Source organism: Hyperolius riggenbachi, chromosome 11 (assembly GCF_040937935.1).
Source record: "Hyperolius riggenbachi isolate aHypRig1 chromosome 11, aHypRig1.pri, whole genome shotgun sequence".
NCBI classification, from domain to species: Eukaryota; Metazoa; Chordata; class Amphibia; order Anura; family Hyperoliidae; genus Hyperolius; species Hyperolius riggenbachi.
In genome coordinates this window covers 183,617,815-183,635,464 of record NC_090656.1, presented here as the reverse complement: position 1 = coordinate 183,635,464, position 17,650 = coordinate 183,617,815, and the positions used below count along the sequence as shown (strand labels likewise).

General features: G+C 44.4%; 1 protein-coding gene across 3 annotated transcripts in view; it reads left to right on the top strand.

The window, feature by feature from the left end:
• Positions 1 to 11,179, top strand: part of EDC4 (enhancer of mRNA decapping 4) — a 105,856-nt gene extending 94,677 nt beyond the window's left edge. For all 3 annotated transcript variants that reach the window (XM_068261772.1, XM_068261771.1, XM_068261770.1), the window contains 2 exons: positions 3,722 to 3,885; positions 9,267 to 11,179. In XM_068261772.1, coding sequence (XP_068117873.1) covers positions 3,722 to 3,885; positions 9,267 to 9,459 — 357 coding nt within the window. In that variant the 3' untranslated portion in view covers positions 9,460 to 11,179. The remainder of the gene's footprint in view (positions 1 to 3,721; positions 3,886 to 9,266) is intronic.
• Positions 11,180 to 17,650: the final 6,471 nt, after the last annotated feature.

Here is a 17,650-nt window from a genome sequence, read left to right as displayed (position 1 = left end):
CGCACAGAACTAACATTCCTGGGGTTTTTTTCTTTTTTTTCTCTATCCCTCCTTCCACCAAAAGGCACTAGCCTGCTGCAGAGTGTCCCTGGCTTCAAGCTGTGCTGATGGCCCATCCATCAGATATAGTTGATAAGCACGATGACAGAAACAATATAGTTGGGGAAAAATCGGACATTCTGGCTCTCCTCCCAGCAGGGAAGCTGAGATGTAGCTTGCTGCCCCAAACTTCAAAGAGCCTTTGCCTGGGGATGACCTGCTGTAAATCCCAGATGTATCTCCTATTCCACAAACTGCTATATGTGTCATATTTTCTGTGTTGCCAGGCTGGCAGACCCTCCAAACTAACAGAGCAGGATTGGCCCTGTCTGGCGCTGGTTCTGAGAACGTTTCAGAACATTCTGAGGTAAAGACTGCCAGTTAGGCAGTTTGAAAGTGCCCTGATGATACCACAGGGGTCCCACCCCTCATGTTTGGTATCAGGCTGCTGGGTAAATCGAGACAGACCTGAAAATGTTGGTAAATCTGCCCTGACCTGTACGGTTCTGTGAGATAGAGCCCATATATGGTTAGATATGATTTCTGGTCCCCAGGACAAGGGGAGGACTCATCTCATATTCTAAGGGGGTGTGTGGCTCCCGCCCTCACTCCCTCCTACTGGATCAGGGGCATAAGAATGGCAGAGGAGGCAAACTCAGTGTCCTCCACCCTGAAACTCCATCTTGATCACATCTGTGCCAGCTTGAGGATATGCTGGCATCCACCTGGTCTGAACTCTGAACTTTGATTGAAACCAAGAACTTTACAAGTTTTCCCACAAAAGGACACCTCTCCATGAACTCTAAGTATCCATTTTTTCTCCCCTTTATTTTCCTACTGTGTTATCTCATGTCTCAATAATTGTTGATTTTAATAATTTTCTGTATATATTAATTTTTTATATTGCCGTGAATAAAGACTTTACCAAAGTCATTCACTGTTCCGCTACCCTATTATTCAGCATACACAGGAACTGAACTCAGACCTCTGAAGAGACGCTACTATTGTTGATATCTAGACAGAATAGAGTGTGTTTAACCGTTTTTATTCGCTGGACCAGTCAGTCAGGTCCACTGGCCCATACCAGTAGTGGTGGCAGATATCCTGAAATAGTGTGTAAAGTTGTAATTACCGTACCTCTCAGGCTCCCTTCTGGTCGGGCTGCTGCCCAAATTTCTGTCTGTTTCTGCGCAAAGATCGCGACCAAAGCTTGCATGCTCTGCGTGCTGAAACCGATTGGAAGGCAATTTGCGGTTTGACCACTAGGGCTCCTGTGACACCCTGTCATTTCCTGTTGAGCTTGAGCTGCTTTCTAACCAGACAGGGAAATGTGTGGGGACATCTAGTGGCCGAAAATATTACAATAAAAAAAGTAAATGTACATTTCCTAGCACTATAACAAGCCCTTTATTATGCTCCCTCCCTGCCCCCATATAACAATAAAGACAATACATAAATTGTTACGTTAGGGACTTAGCTTTTACAATAAATATGCTATGAGGGTGTATTACTGCTAATTTCTTGCAAATAAGGGCTTACGTTATTGTTAAAGTACCCAAAATCACATAATGGAAAAAATACACCTTTATTTCCAAATTATATATTGTCGGCATACATTGTAGTAGGAACCAAATTTAAATGTTTTAATAACTGGGACAAATGGGCAAATAAAAACTGTGGATTTTAATTACAGTAGAATGTATTATTTTAAAACTATAATGGCCAAAAACTGAGAAATAATGAATTTTTTCCATTTTTTTCTTATTATTCCTGTTAACATGCATTTATGATAAAATAATTCTTAGCAAAAAGTACCACCCAAAGAAAGCCTAATTTGTGGTGAAAAAAAAATATGTATAGATTATTTCCTTGTGATAAGTAATGATAAAGTTATTGGCGAATGAATGGACGCAACGCTGAAATGCAGAAATTGCTTTGGTGTATAAAACCCTTAGAGGTGAAGTGGTTAAAGGGACCCTTCGCAGTAGAAATAAATGAAATCGGTACTTACCAGTGGCTTCCTCCAGCCCCACCGTAGGCCGCGAGGTCCCCCGGCATCCTCCTGGCTCCACTCCCGGTCCCATTGCAGACTTCATTACCGGCAACACCTGGGCCGAGTGTCGGCCCGATACTTCCTGAACGGTGATGCTAAGCGTCATCACGGTGGCCGGGGTGAAAGTCCTGAGCATGCGCAGTTCAGGGTTAGAAAACTGCGCATACGCAGGACTGTCACGCTGGCCGCCTCGATGAAGCGTAGCGGCCGCCGTGATGACTTGTAGCGTCACCGCTCAGGAAGTGTCAGGTCGACACTCGGCCCGGGTGTCGCCGGTAATGAAGTCTGCAGCGGTACCGGGAGAGGAGCCAGGAGGACGCGGCCTTAGGTGGGCAGGAGAAAGCCCCAGGTAAGTACCGATTTAATTTATTTCTACTGCTCTGGGTCCCTTTAAGTACCCCCTATTTAATTTCAGGATTATGAGAAGTAAACTGGTCAGATTTTGTAGCCATGCAATGCAATTGCTTATTTGTAGCTCAGTTCTGTTCACTATAAATCAATGAGCAGATGTGAATTTCACAATATTTCAAAACACTATAAAAGTAAAATATGTGACCGTGACTTCCACAACTTGTTTTACAAGGCATAATGTTTCTTTTAAAAAAAAAATGTTTTTCCTTATGTGTTACTTTAAGGCCGGTTTCACACTGTGGATTGGCAGTAGCGGTGCAGCCCGGGGGCCACACCGCCAAAAACAGGCCTTCAAGGATTACTGCTTTAGTATGCGGTAATCACTGTCTGGCAACCAGCAAGCCAAGCAGGAAGTGACACTCTCTTCCTGTTGGCCAATAGATGACGTGTGCGGAACTGTATTGCTAAAATACTCTTCCACGCATGCGCAACGTGTAAAAGTGAGGCGGGTCGTTTAAAAACAAGTGCGTCGCCTTTCGCGTGACTTACTTGTCTTCCGGTGCACTCCAGGAGCCGCAAGGTAACGTAGGTATGCACTTGCATTAAATAGGGTACTTCTGGCGCACCGCAGGCAATGTGATTTGACCCATAGACTTTCATTGCCCTGCTGTAGGCTGCAGTGAAAATGCCACACTGCGCCAGTGTGAAGGGCCCTCAAGGTCCTGTGGTCCATAGCAGTGCATACGCTTCCTGGTATTTTCTAAAACCTCAGTAAGCTTGTGCCATTGTTTTGCTGACCTGGACCCCAGACATTTGCACACACAGCACTTATGTCGCACATATATCGCCCATGTAAGATGGAACCAAATCCAGTTTCAGGGCTAGTGCACCCCAAAAATCGCTAGGCCTAATCACAAAGGCTTATCATTTTTTGTAGCGATTCTGGGCATGTGTCTAGCGATTTCCTATTTATGCCTAGCAATTTTGGAGCATTTAGTTATAGGGATTTTGTAATTCTTATAACTTTATGGAAGTTAACAGCTTGAACAGCTTTGGGCAAAAAACTATTTGAAAAATTGCTCCTTTCATCGTTTTTTAAAGCAATTTTCCACTTTCCCTATACTTTTGTGTTTAGGAAAAAAATCACTTTGCTCTGGTGTGATCCTTCCCATACAAACACATTAGCCAAGCGCTTTTCAAAAAACTTTTTAAAAGTGCTCAGATGTGCTCTTGATGTGCACCATCCCTCAGTCATTATTGCAATTCTTTCCATGCCAGGCACTGACTGCTTCAGATCTGAATCTGATCCTGTATGTCTGTGAATCGGTGGACACCCAGCAAGTGTTTGGACAACAGCCCTGCCCGCTCACGCAGCCTGTCCTCCTGTCTCTCATCCAGCAGCTCTCATTTGACCTGGGTGCTCAAACAGAACTGAAGATAAGGTATGTCACAGATAAAGAAAATAACAAATGTATTTATTTTTGCGTTGGCACATGTAATTCTCATTTAAAAAAAAATCAAACTTAAAAAAATAATTTATACATACCTTGGGCTTCCTCCAGCCCCATGAACACCGTGGGCTACCTAGCTGTCCTCCCTGCCAGCTCTGTATGTCCGCAATCCTTCCCATTTATGAAGGCTTCAGGCACCTGCGCAGTACTTCCCGGTGACGGAAGGGCGATGAGATGCGGCCAAAGCATCACACGGCAGCCCAACTGGCGCCACTGATACCTTCCTAACAGGAAGGATTGTGGACAAACTAAGCTGCCAGGGAGGATGGCTAGGGAGCCCTCGGTGTTCATGGGGCTGGAGGAAGCCCAAGGTATGTATAAATTCTTCCATGTACTTGGTCTCAGATGCACTTTAAGCAGTTATTATGGTGTCTCACAACACAGCATAATCAAATCACAGGAAAACTAGAGTTTTTTTCTGTTGTTGGTTACATTATTTTGTGTGTTGTGTTACTAACTGTAGTGAAAATACAGGTAAGGCTCCCTGCACACTACAAATCCGTTTTGCAATTCCGTTTCCGATTTGCAATTCTGATTTTCCCTGAATACAATCAACAGAAAAACGGAGGAAAAAACGCAGCATGCAGTAACGATTAAAAATCGGAATCGGACGTAAAAACAGATTAAAAATCGGAATCGTGTGCAGGGAGCCTTAGAGAGATTGTTCTCCACCCCAAGGACAGGAAAGCATACTTAGAGACTCTGAAATAAAAAGATGATTTTTTATGAGACTTCAAAAACCTCCGTAACATTATTGCCCTAACTAAAACTCCACATCCCCGCAGCTGAACACTAACTAAATCCCCCCAAACTCCCCGGGTGGGGGGGGGGTGGGGGGGGATTCGGGCAGCGCTTCCGTGAGAGGTAGAGCTTTCAGCTGCAGCTCTGCCTCTCCATGCGTCTATCAGCGTGGATCGCCACCTCCGCCCGCCCCTCTCAGTCTTCCTTCACTGAGAGGGGTGGGGAAGAGGTGGAGATATGCACTGATTGACGCGTAAGGAGGCAGAGCTGCGGCTGAAAGTTCTGCCTCCTCCAGCAGCAAAGTCCACGACCAAGAAAGTTGTGGATTTTGCGGGGGAGAGGTAGGGGGTATTTAGTTTGATTTCAGCCGCGGGGATGCTGCGTTTTATTTAGGGCAATAATGTTAGAGGTTTTTGAAAGCTGATTTTTAGGAGACTTCAGTGTCTCTTTAAGAACATTTCACGTTTTAATTGGTATGAGGTAATAAGGTTAAAGACCATCTGAAGTGCAGTTGCAGTGGGAAGTTTACTACCCCCATTTCCCACTTCTCTTCATAGGAAATATGTCCCAGCTCAACACAGCCAACATTTTTGTCCAGTGACCCATCATCACAGATCTGTGGTAGCTGGTCCCTGTGTAGACTGTTCGACAAACATGGATTGCTTGTGCCCCGATTCACTTTGATTTGAAAGTGAATCAATGGGCCTGCAATGAGTACATTTAGTACTTACATATTATCCCATCTGCAGAGTTTGGCAGCTTCTTGTTTAAGTTCTGTTTGCTCCCCTACCAAGAGCTATCCAATTTTGGAAAGCTAAAAGTCCTGGCTTTCCATTGCATCATGTCCCGAGTTCATTACCCCATTCACAAGTAGGGGTGTTAGAAAGAGGGGTGTCCCCTGCACTTGGTTGCAGAGAGCACATTGGAATCGAGCCTCCCGCTACGGCCAGTAACACATACAGAGAGGAGACAAGGGGGTGTAGCTGGGCTGCTCCTTCTGTAAAGAGACACCTGCGAAAGAAGACGACCTCAAGGGGGTGCTGCTGATCTTCAATGTTGGCTTTGTTTGGTACTTCTGTGAGCCTGCTTTCTCTAGCCAAGTGCAGGGGAGACCCCTCTGGAGCATTACACTGTCCAAAAATGGTTAGATCCCGGTAGGGGAGCAAACAGAACTTTAACAAAAAGCTGCCAAACTCTGCAGACGGGATAATACGCAAGTACCCATTTTTAAATTGTGCCATATCAAAAGTTTACTATATCAGAAATAAGTCATGCCCAAGCACATAAAGTATACTATAGTACTGTTTCTTAATTCTTTCAGTAAGTGGAAGTCATTTTTTCTTATCAATGCTTCAGCAAGTGAGTACAGACAGTGTCTAAGGTAGATAAAAATGTACAGGGTCGGACTGGGCCACAGTAGTACAGTTTTTTCCCTTGGTGGGCCCCGCCTCCTGGTCTCTGGTGGGCCCCCCCTCCTTGTCTGACAGAGCTCCAATTGCTGCCTGCAGCACAAAAATTCTCTTCTCAGTGCTGTAATCACTCATGCTGAGAGCAGTGGCGTAGCTAAGGAGCTGTAGGCCTCGGTGCAAATTTTACAATGGGGCCCCCCAAGCACTCTATACATAACAATTGATACTACACACCAAAACCTGCCAATGGCAACTACAGTGTCAGAGGTGCAAGAAGGGGATGGGAAATGGCTTGTTATTGATTACCACTGTTCAAAGTATCTATATAAGTGATTATGAGCACAGGACCAATAGAGAGGTAATCCTGTAGTTGAGGGGCCTTCGGGGCCCCTTTGGCCCAAGGGCCCCGATGCGGTCACAACCTCTGCGGTCGCAACCTCTGCAGAGTAGAACATTACTTTATATTGAAGGAGGGGACTCTATGCAAAGTTTTGCTGGGCAGCAGTGTCTCTGATTTACAATGCTGCTAAGATCATGTACATTTGGCCCTGTCCATAATACATCATGACCACGCCCACCTTCCGGTGTATGGCCACGCCCTTTTTTACCGCAATCATGGGATGTGTGGGCCCCAGGTTGAAATTTCTTTGGTGGGCCCCTAGTGTCCCAGTCCGACCCTGAAAATGCACAGTGCTCAACATGCAGGGATTTGTATGCAATAATCACGCTACAGCTTGCACAGGAAGCATTGGTCTCACCAGTTATGCAGAGTGTGAAGCAATTTATTTTAACTCTTTTTTTTTTTTTTTTTTTATAGCGCAGTTACCTTAAAGGAATACTGTAGGGGGTCGGGGGAAAATGAGTTGAACTTACCTGGGGCTTCTAATGGTCCCTCGCTGACATCCTGTGCCCGTGCAGCCGCTTACCGATAGTCTGGGCCCCGCCTCTGGTTCACTTCTGGAATTTCAGACTTTGAACCACTGCGCCTGTGTTGCCATGTTCTCGCTCCCGCTGATGTCACCAGGAGTGTACTGCGCAGGCCCAGTATAGTCTTTGTCTGCGCTGTACGTTCCTAGTGACATCAGCCGGAGCGAGGACACTGCAACGCAGGCACAGTGGTTTTCAGACTTTGGAGTCTGAAATTCCTGAAGTGAACTGGAGACGGGGCTGGAGCATCGGTGAGTGGCTGTGCGGGCACAGGATGTCTGCGGGGGACCATTAGAAGCCCCGAGTCAGTTCAACTCATTTTCCCCCGACCCCCAGGGCCGGTTTAAGCAACAATGGGGCCCCAGGGCAAAATAAACCTGAGGGGCCCCCAAAATATATCCCGGAACAAAAATCGGCATTAGGGGACCTTTTTTGCAGCTGGTATAGTCAGAGTGTGAAGTCCCAATCGGTCGGAGCTCCACATTCTGGCTATCCCAGCCTGCATGGGGACAAGGGGTTAAAAAGTTTCAGGAGGGGGGACCCCACATAATTTTTTTTTTTTTTTTAAATTCCCACACTCTAAACATAAAATTTTTTGGGGGAAAATAGGAAAAAATGCCAGGGATCTTCATACAGCCATATTACGGCTGTATAGCGATCCCTGGCCAAAGCGCTGCGACTGCGTATAGACCCCCTGGAAACCTCGTCAGGAAATTTATTGCGCTTTCGTTTGATGCATGTAAAATTACACTACCGTTAGGTTTGCTACTAAAAGTGACATTTACCGCTTTCAAAAGTATACTTTTTTCCTTCGAAACTTTAAAATCGATTTTCTCAAAAACTATACGGTCTTTTTGAAAAATTGTTTTTTCCTCTTATTCCTAATGATCTCCTTAACATATCCTGCAAATCTAGGGTTTCTAGCATTTAAGGTGGATTTGCTATTAACCATTAAAGTCGGCAGATTTTTAAATGTGTATTTTTTTTCCTTTGAAACTTTAAAATCGATTTTCTCAAACTATAAGGTTGATTTGAAATTTTTTTTTCCTCTTGTAGCCACTGGGGGCCCCTACAAGCTCTGGGGCCCTGGGGCAGCTGCCTCCTTTGCCTCTATGGTAGCGCCGGCCCTGCCGACCCCACTACAATATTCCTTTAAGAATTGAAATCCAAGCTGATTCACCGCATCCCTGCAGCAAAACGAGGTATTCAACCCCCTGAAATCCTGGGGCAAAATTCCACGACTTGAAGTTGCAGATTTTGCTGCCTGGTGGAGGCAGAGCTGTGCACAATAGCTCTGCCTCTTATCAAGTTAATCTCAGCCGATCTATGCCTTTTTTGCCCTTCTCAGTGAAAGAACACTGAGAGAGGCGGGGAGAGGCAGAGGTTGACTAGATAAGAGGCAGAGCTACTGCACACAGCTCTGCCTCTACAAGGAAGCAGAATTTTACCCCGGGATTTCAGGGGGATAAATACCTCATTCTGCCGCGGGGATGCGGCGAATCAGCTTGGATCTCAACTGCACAATAAGAAGAGATAAAATAAATGGCTTCAGACTCTCTTTAATGTGGATACAGTACAGATCATGCTCTTTTCTGTCCACATTTCTATGCAGTCCTGGATGATGCTGTAGTGTTGCAGCCATGCACAAGCAAGTCGCAGTTTCCTCAGTAATCAGGCAACAACTTAAACAGGAAGCATATGTCTCACTGGCCGGTGCTTTTGAGGTAATCCACGCAGGCCCATAGTGTGCAGATGGCGGGCATGGTACAAGTGGCTGCCAGACCACCCTCTGACCACAACTCATTGATCTCCAACTGATGTATGACTATGCACCGCCCACTTTTCAGCATAGCTGGATACAGAATACCGCAGGGGGCAAAAAACAGGTTTACTATAACAGAAATTTTGTTATATCAGGGCTTACTGTACCAGATGTTACTCCCATATACTTATAATAGTGCTTGGCCAGGACTTGGACATTTAGTTTACTACAGCCAAAGCTTTACTATATCAGAGTTTACTAGAACAAGATTATACTGTACTAGGAATTAAGCCAGTTTGTTTATTAACCAGAACTAGGTGTTGCAGCCCCACTCGCACACGCCCCCGTGCCTGCATAGAACAGCGTCAGCACACGTGGGCGCAGGTAGACGCAGACATCTGCACTTTTATTAGATAGGATTGATTTGTATAATGTAAAGGGCCTGCTTTTAAAAATGATTCGTCTTGTTTCAGCTATTTGGAAGAAGCGTTGATGCATCTGGATAACAGCGACCCGGTCACCAGAGATCACATGGGCCCTGTGATGAACCAAGTGCGTCAGAGATTGCTCCAGTTCCTACAAGGGGACTCTCACAACCCATCACGGAAGCCTGCCCGGCGACTAATGGTCTTGTTACAAGGATTAGCTACACAAAATGTAAGCTAGGCACACATATCAAAGACATGCCAGGTTCCACGCATACAAATCTGATTGTAATAAGTACACAGATTTCCATATACAAAATTGGAGATTTGTGTTTTTTTTTGTGATTTCTATTACAGGTTGTGTCATTAAGGTATGCTTCCACTTTCTTCATAACCATAAAATTATAGATTTTTTTTTTTTTTTTTTTTTTTGCGGATTTGGGATATGACCCGGTTTGATCTTTGACATTATTCATGTGTAATTTTTGGGGTATTCTTTCTTACAAAGACCATGCTATATGTGCCTGTTCTGTATACTGAAATTTCTGTTGTGGCAGCAAGTGACCTGCCACTAACACCATCCTTGGTTTGTGTAATATACTACTTTTGTACATCTTTAAAAGGTTGAATTTTAAGACTTAATCATTGAGTTTTTGTTTTTTTTTCTAAAGTATAATCCAAGCAATAAAATACACAATTGTTTTAAGGGACTTGAGAATGCAGTGTTAACTAGTTTTCGCTCACGTTTCAGTATGTTTTTTTCTTTGTTTTTTTAAAATATATAAACGTGTGCATGTTAGAGTGATTGTTGCTTTGCAGAAAGCTCGCACTTTTTTACATGCAAAAAGAAAAAAAAATTAAAGGGAATCTGAAGACAGAGGGATATGGTGGCTGCCATATTTATTTTCTTTTAAACAATACCAGTTTCCTGGCTATCCTGATGCTCGTCGGCCTCTAAAGGTGGCCATACATCAGGCGACTTTGCGGCCAATAGAACATCCAATTAGATTATTCTAATCGATTTGGATGAAAATAGTTGCCGCCGAATGCATGCCCAACTGACAAAGCGACCAATTTCGGGACGGAAATTGGTCGCTTTGTCTATCGCGCATGCTGCAAGGGCCGAAGTTGCTTGGTCGGGTGCGTGGCGGTACGACGCCGATTTCTGGAACGAGTGACAAAGTTACGAAACCTCTGCCGCAATTTATAAATGTGGCACCCCGCGCAATGTCCTGTAACCTCTGGTTGGCTCTCCGTACACGCTACTGGTACCTAGCGTCTGATGTCAAACGTTATGCGCCAACGTCAGACTCTATGCGCCAGTAGCACGTATGGAAAACCACCCTGAGGCTATGGGACACCGCGCGTAGGCTGCAACAGGACGGGTAACGTATAAATGCACACACATGAGGGGGCACATGTATACATTCTGTGGCAGTGCGGATGTGGCGGGCTCAGCCGATTCCCTGAAGATCTCATGCTGAATTCGGACGGGAATCGGCCTGTAGTGTATGGGCAGAATCGACACGAGACAAATGTATCTCTAATCAGATTCGATTAGAGATAAATTTGTTTCTTTGTCGATTCTGCCCATAATCGTCAGGTGCATGGCTACCTTAATACTACTAGAGGCTGACCAGTATGCAGATCAGATGTGTCGGCCAAGATAAGCGGCATGCTTGTTTCTGGTGTATGACTCGGACAATACTGCAGCCATAGAGACCAGCAGGACTGCCAGGCAACTGGTATTGTTTGAAAGGAAATAAATAAGGCAGCCTCCATATACCTCTTGCTTCATGTTCTCTTTAAAAAACAAAACAAACAAAAACTGACTCCACATATACTAGAGGTATAAAATAAAACTATAGATTTGATGACGTAAATATTTAAAGAAGAATATTTGTAATTTGTCAAAATATGTTGTTAACTTGCATTATTAAAATGTTCAAGTGTTTTTTTTATATATCTATCTCCATTGTTTAAAGTATTTTGCTGTAAATACTTAGGTGATCTCTGGTATAACTAAATAAAGGATGGGAAAGCCCTATCTCACACGGTAGTCAGAGTTGTGTGAAGCAGGAGGTGATTCCTTTTTCACTTTAGCCTTTACAAGTTCTCCATGGTATGTAATGTAGTATGGATGCAGAGGCGCCAAAAGGATAAAAATATCTAAAAAGTTTAAAACATGAGGAGGCAGTGGTGGACTTACTCCGGGGGGCAATGCAACATGTTTCGTAGGTTTGATACCGCTTCATCAGGCAATAACGGAGCAATAGCATATGTGGTCAGTAGAAGTGCCAGGCACCTCTGTGAGACAACGAAACAATAGCATATGTGGTCAGTAGAAGTGCCAGGCACCTCTGTGAGACAACGAAACAATAGCATATGTGGTCAGTAGAAGAGCCAGGCACCTCTGTGAGACAACGGAGCAATAGCATATTTGGTCAGTAGAAGTGCCAAGCACCTCTGTGAGACAACAGCAATAGCATATGTGGTCAGTAGAAGAGCCAGGCACCTCCGTGAGACAACGGAGCAATAGCATATTTGGTCAGTAGAAGAGCCAGGCACCTCTGTGAGACAACGGAGCAATAGCCTATGTGGTCAGTAGAAGACCCAGGCACCTCTGTGAGACAACGGAGCAATAGCCTATGTGGTCAGTAGAAAGGCCAGGCACCTCTGTGAGACAACGGAGCAATAGCATATATGGTCAGTAGAAGAGCCAGGCACCTCTGTGAGACAACGGAGCAATAGCATATATGGTCAGTAGAAGAGCCAGGCACCTCTGTGAGACAACGGAGCAATAGCATATGTGGTCAGTAGAAGAGCCAGGCACCTCTGTGAGACAACGGAGCAATAGCATATATGGTCAGTAGAAGAGCCAGGCACCTCTGTGAGACAACGGAGCAATAGCATATATGGTCAGTAGAAGAGCCAGGCACCTCTGTGAGACAACGGAGCAATAGCATATGTGGTCAGTAGAAGAGCCAGGCACCTCTGTGAGACAACGGAGCAATAGCATATATGGTCAGTAGAAGAGCCAGGCACCTCTGTGAGACAACGGAGCAATAGCATATGTGGTCAGTAGAAGAGCCAGGCACCTCTGTGAGACAATTGAGCAATAGCATATGTGGTCAGTAGTAGACCCAGGCACCTCTGTGAGACAACGGAGCAATAGCATATATGGTCAGTAGAAGAGCCAGGCACCTCTGTGAGACAACGGAGCAATAGCATATGTGGTCAGTAGTAGACCCAGGCACCTCTGTGAGACAACGGAGCAATAGCATATGTGGTCAGTAGAAGACACAGGCACCTCTGTGAGACAGGGTGCCTGGCTCTTCTACTGATCACATATGCTATTGCCCTGTTATTTCCTGATGAAGCAGGATCAAACCTGTGAAATACGTTGCATTGTCCCCCGGAGTATGTAAATAAACTTGTTGTATTTTATTTGTGTGTCTGCTTGGAGGAGGCAAGTCCACCACTGCCTCCTCATTTTTTAAACTTTTTAGATATTTCTATCCTTTTGGCGCCTCTATATCCATACTATGCTATATCAAGTCCACCCCTGGTGGAGGGCCCGTTACCTCCTTTTTTCTTCATCTACGGAGAGCGACTTAATCCTGAGTGGGGTCAGGTCTAATCTCCCCACCTGCCTATACAGTGGCTGCCTTTGATGTAATCCTGCTTTGCGAGTATAGCTTATTACTCTATCATACTTAATTTCAACTACCAGTACTACTACACTATATTTGGCTCTTGGTGTCCCTACTCTGTGTTTCAAGGTATGTAAGGCTAGGTTTACAGTGGCTGCTGCGTTGCATTCCCTGTAGCAGCAGGATCACAGCGCATCAGGAAAGCAGCACAGCATATTTGCACGTTGAAATACAGTCAAGCATTCAGTCTTATGAAAAGTATGCTTCACTAATAACGTGCACATTTTGCAGTAACGCAATGCATCAAGTGCACTACGACGCCACACACTGTTATACCGCAATGCACCAGCCACATTGAACATGGGATAGCAGCATGCTGCTTTAAAAAGAGGCCATTATGCCATAATGCACCATTGTGAACGTAGCCTTGAAGTTATAAAGCAGTATTCACACTTGTCTGTTTTTGTGTACGTTTTCTGCACAGGAAAATGAGAACCAATGTTATTTAATGGGCTATTGCACACTTGAAAGCATTTTTTCACATGCAGAAAAAAAAACGTGACGGTAGTGCAGCACTGTGTGCATTTTCCCCATCAATTTCATTAGCTTCTGTAAAAAACGCACATAAAAAACTGACAAGTGTGAATGTTGCCATGCTGAGCGAGATGCAAATCATTCTAGCTTACATATGTGCAGCTTGAAATCTGTCCAACCAAAAGAGAGGATGTAAATTTAATTGGTCCAGTTTTAAGATGCATATAGCCTGCATTAAATCTGCATGCAAGCCATAATGATTTGCAACTCATTGACCATGACTACTTAAGATACTGAGTTTATGTTCTTGTCACATTGTGCTACATAATCACTCACATAGGGTTAGCTTGCCAGATTGTAGGTATTGCCAGTGCCTCAATAGTTTAACAGAAAACAAAATTTAAAAAAGAGCACTTTAACTTAGGTTTCTATCAGCCCCTCGCCGTCATTCCGCAATCCTCCGGTCAACTGCAGTGCCCTTCTTTCAGCTGTGGGCCAAACGCACCACTCCTGTGAACGGGAGTGTTCTGCACTTGTGCAGTATGTAAAAATTGCTAATGTGCATGCGCAGAACGCTCTCAGGTGCAGGAGTCTGATCTAGAGACCCAGGTCCGCGCATGTTCAGTGGTGCAGCGAATGACTGAAGGGTTGTAGAAAGACTGCAAGGGACTAGGATGACTGCAGGGGGCTGGAAGAAGCTCCAGGTAAGTTAAACTTTTTTCACTTAAAAGATACCAGAGCCCCCTCCTGTAGCTGGAATGGCCCCGTCTTCTGGACGGCCGGGAAGCATTGCGCCCTTCACGATGCAACCGCTGCTGGCACGCGTACAACAGTACGGAACCCGCGGCTGGGAGTGATCAGCGCACGCGTGACGTCGCGTGTAGCAGCGGTTGTGTCTATAGCACACGTGAAGCCCGTCCAGAAAGACGCAACACTTCCCGACCCGGCTGTCCAGAAGACTGGGCCATTCCAGCTACCGGAGGGGGCAGAGAGGAGAACAGGGGGAGCAGTGAGCATCAGGACAGCTCACCATACATGCCTGCTCCCCGTTTAGTACATTTTTTGGGGGCTCTGGTATCCTTTGTTTCCCTTTATGGAGGAACCAGAGGCTTCACAGCCTGAAATTATACTTTCATTTTATGCAGTTATCTTATTGTATATATATTGTATATATTGTCATATTTACCTGCTGGCTCCGTTTCTCCCAAAAACCCCCCAAATGTGCGTGGTTGCCAGGTACTGTTGTGTAGCCCGAGCAGAACCCCCCCCCCCCCTCCAATTCTATTTTCTGTCTCAAGTAGAGAAAACAGAATAGAGGTTTCAGCAGCGGGGGCAGGGCTATGTGGCATCGGGAGGAACAGAGCTGGCCGTATTTAAAGGTATTAGCGGCAGAGGCTCAGCAGGAAAGCCAGGCAATGTGCATTGTGTAAAAGGAAATAAATATGCCCGCCTCCATAGCCCTCTCACTTCAAGTGTGCTTTGAAATGGTCTATCTTTATGTACCATAAAAAATTTACTTTAAGTTTTACTAACAGCACAGGGAAAACATTGAAACAAGTCACGTTTGATGTTTAAAGCAAATGTGTTGACCTTTGACACATTACATGCTAAATATTAAGTTGTATTGTATATAGTTTTACCAATCTGCATGTGGCAGTCATTTTTGAAAAGCATTCTGCATTGGTGATGGTCAAGTAGATGCAAATAACTTCGAGTTGATGAAAATGTATGCAAATTTATGCAGCTTGAAAATTAACCAATCGAATTTTACCTTAGCAGGATTTGATTGGTTGATTTTCAAGCTGGATAAATGTACATACATATTTGCATAAATTTGCATCACCTTGAAATTATTTGCATCTACTTGACCATGACTATTCTGCATTATCATGTTCTTCCTGGCCACACCCCATTCACCCACCTGATCATGCTACAGCTTTCCAGTACAGCAGACTCTGCTGTTGTTGTGGGTGGTGAAGGCCCACACCCCGAGATGGAGATCTATCTTTAGAAATGGGTTAGGCCAAAGCTTAATGGAGGATGGCTGCATACCCTTTCCTTATGTGCTCATAACATTTATTACTACCAAGATTATGCAGGAGAACAGAGGCGCCAAAATAATAAAAGGAAGCTAAAAAGCCAAATTCTTGGTAAATAGAGGAGGTACTGGTGGACTTACCTCCTCCAAGTAGACACACGACGACTGTAGTAAAGACAGTCAATACTGTCTTTACTACAGTCGTACTGTAGTACTGACCACATATGCTATTGCTCCGTTGTCTCACAGAGGTGCCTGGCTCTTCTACTGACCACATAAGCTATTGCTCCGTTGTTATTGCCTGATGAAGCGGGATAAAACCTGTGAAACGCGTTGCATATTTGGAGTTCATAAATAAAATATATTGACTGTCTTTACTACAGTCGTGGTGTGTCTACTTGGAGGAGGTAAGTCCACCACTACCTCCTCTATTTACCAAGAATTTGGCTTTTAAGCTCATTTAGCTTCCTTTTATTCTTTTGGCGCCTCTGTTCTCCTGCGTAATATTGAGTCCACCATGGGTGGAGGGTTGAACCCCCTTTTTTCTCATCTACAGAGAGCGACTTCTTCCTGAGTGGGGTCAGGAAAATCTCCCCACCTGCCTTTACAGTAGTTGCCTAATGGTAACCCTGGTTTGTGAGTATTAATATTTACTCTATCTAGTAACCATTTACCAGTACATATTACACTTAGGGCTCTTGGTGTTTCTTGTTTTTATTACTACCAAGATGTTTTTTTGGGGGGCTGGGCGGCTCTGAGAGGTAAGCCAACCACTACCTCCTTAATCAGTTTTTAATTTTTATCATCACAACTGGGTGCCTTCAACCACCAGTTATGAAGTGTCTCACCTCTTGCAAGGTTGGAATTTTAGGTCTCCATACAACCATTTTAGTAGGAGAGTGACCACCTTTTTCCAGAGTTGAATTAGCCTGGACTCGAGCAGGTGTGGAATTCTCCCCGCAGGCCTTTATGGTGGTTGCAAGTTATGCAAGCACTTTCTATGTTCACAGTGGTCGGTTGCGTTGCAGATTAATTCTGCATGTCAACTCACTGCCCATACAATTCTATGGGCCTGGTCACAGTACTGCATTGTAACTGATCATGTTATTCTAACTCTATGTTCAGTCTCCACTGCAGTGCACATTCTTCTAACACAGGCGTTATTCAACTGACTGCTGTGAATCCAGCCTTATTTTACCTAAAGTTTATACACACAGTGTTAAACCAAGCACTCCAATGGAGATAGGAGTGTGCTAAAGCTGATATGACCCTAATGCCCAAGGGTCGCTGATTCAAGAAACCAAGATCAGCAGCACCACTCTTGAAGAAATAGCTATTTATTCAGACACGTAATTAAAATCACATGCCAAAAAAATGGTCTTAGATGCATATGCCATTTTTTTGGCATGTGATTTTAATTACATGTCTGAATAAAGAGCTATTTCTTCATGAGTGGTGGTGCTGATCTTTGTTAACTAAAGGTTGTATACATATTACACTAAGATGGCAACACCAGGATCCCAATAGTGCAGTTTGTCAGTACAACAAAGCCAAGTCCAAATTAAATAGAAGGGGTCTTAAACGCCCAGGTTGCTGTCCAAGCAACCACTGTCAATGTGGCATGTGGGGAAAGTCCATCCCCATTCGGGTGAGAGAAACCCTCTTGTGCTTGCACCCCAGAACAAAAAAAAACCTAGATATGTAAAGCATCCCCAACAGAGGTTATAATGGATACTGTAGGAGGTACCCAAAGAACATAAAATTATTTAAAAAAGGTTTAAAGATAAAGGTAAGTGTTTCTTTACCTCCAGGCTTGTCAAATTTGACCAATCAGTATATTCAAAATAATTTATTAAATGCCGTAAAATACGTTTATGGTGTACAATAAACTGTTTTGAAAAACCCTCTATCACCTTCAGGTATTATCATTTAGCATTAATTAACCGTAAGGCGGCTATACATCTCTTGACTTGGCGGACAATTGATCATCTAATCAGCTAATTATCGTGTCGGGTGAAAAAAGGTGCTGCCAAGAGCATGCCTGATCGACAATGCGACAATTTCAGACTGAAATTGGTCACATGTATCAATCGGACATGCTGCAAGATGTTGGGCCATTGTGGTTGATAAGGTGCATAGCGGTAATGCCAAACGACAGTGACTGAACCCTTGGAGCTGTTCCCCCTAGTGTAAAGGTACACCCATTT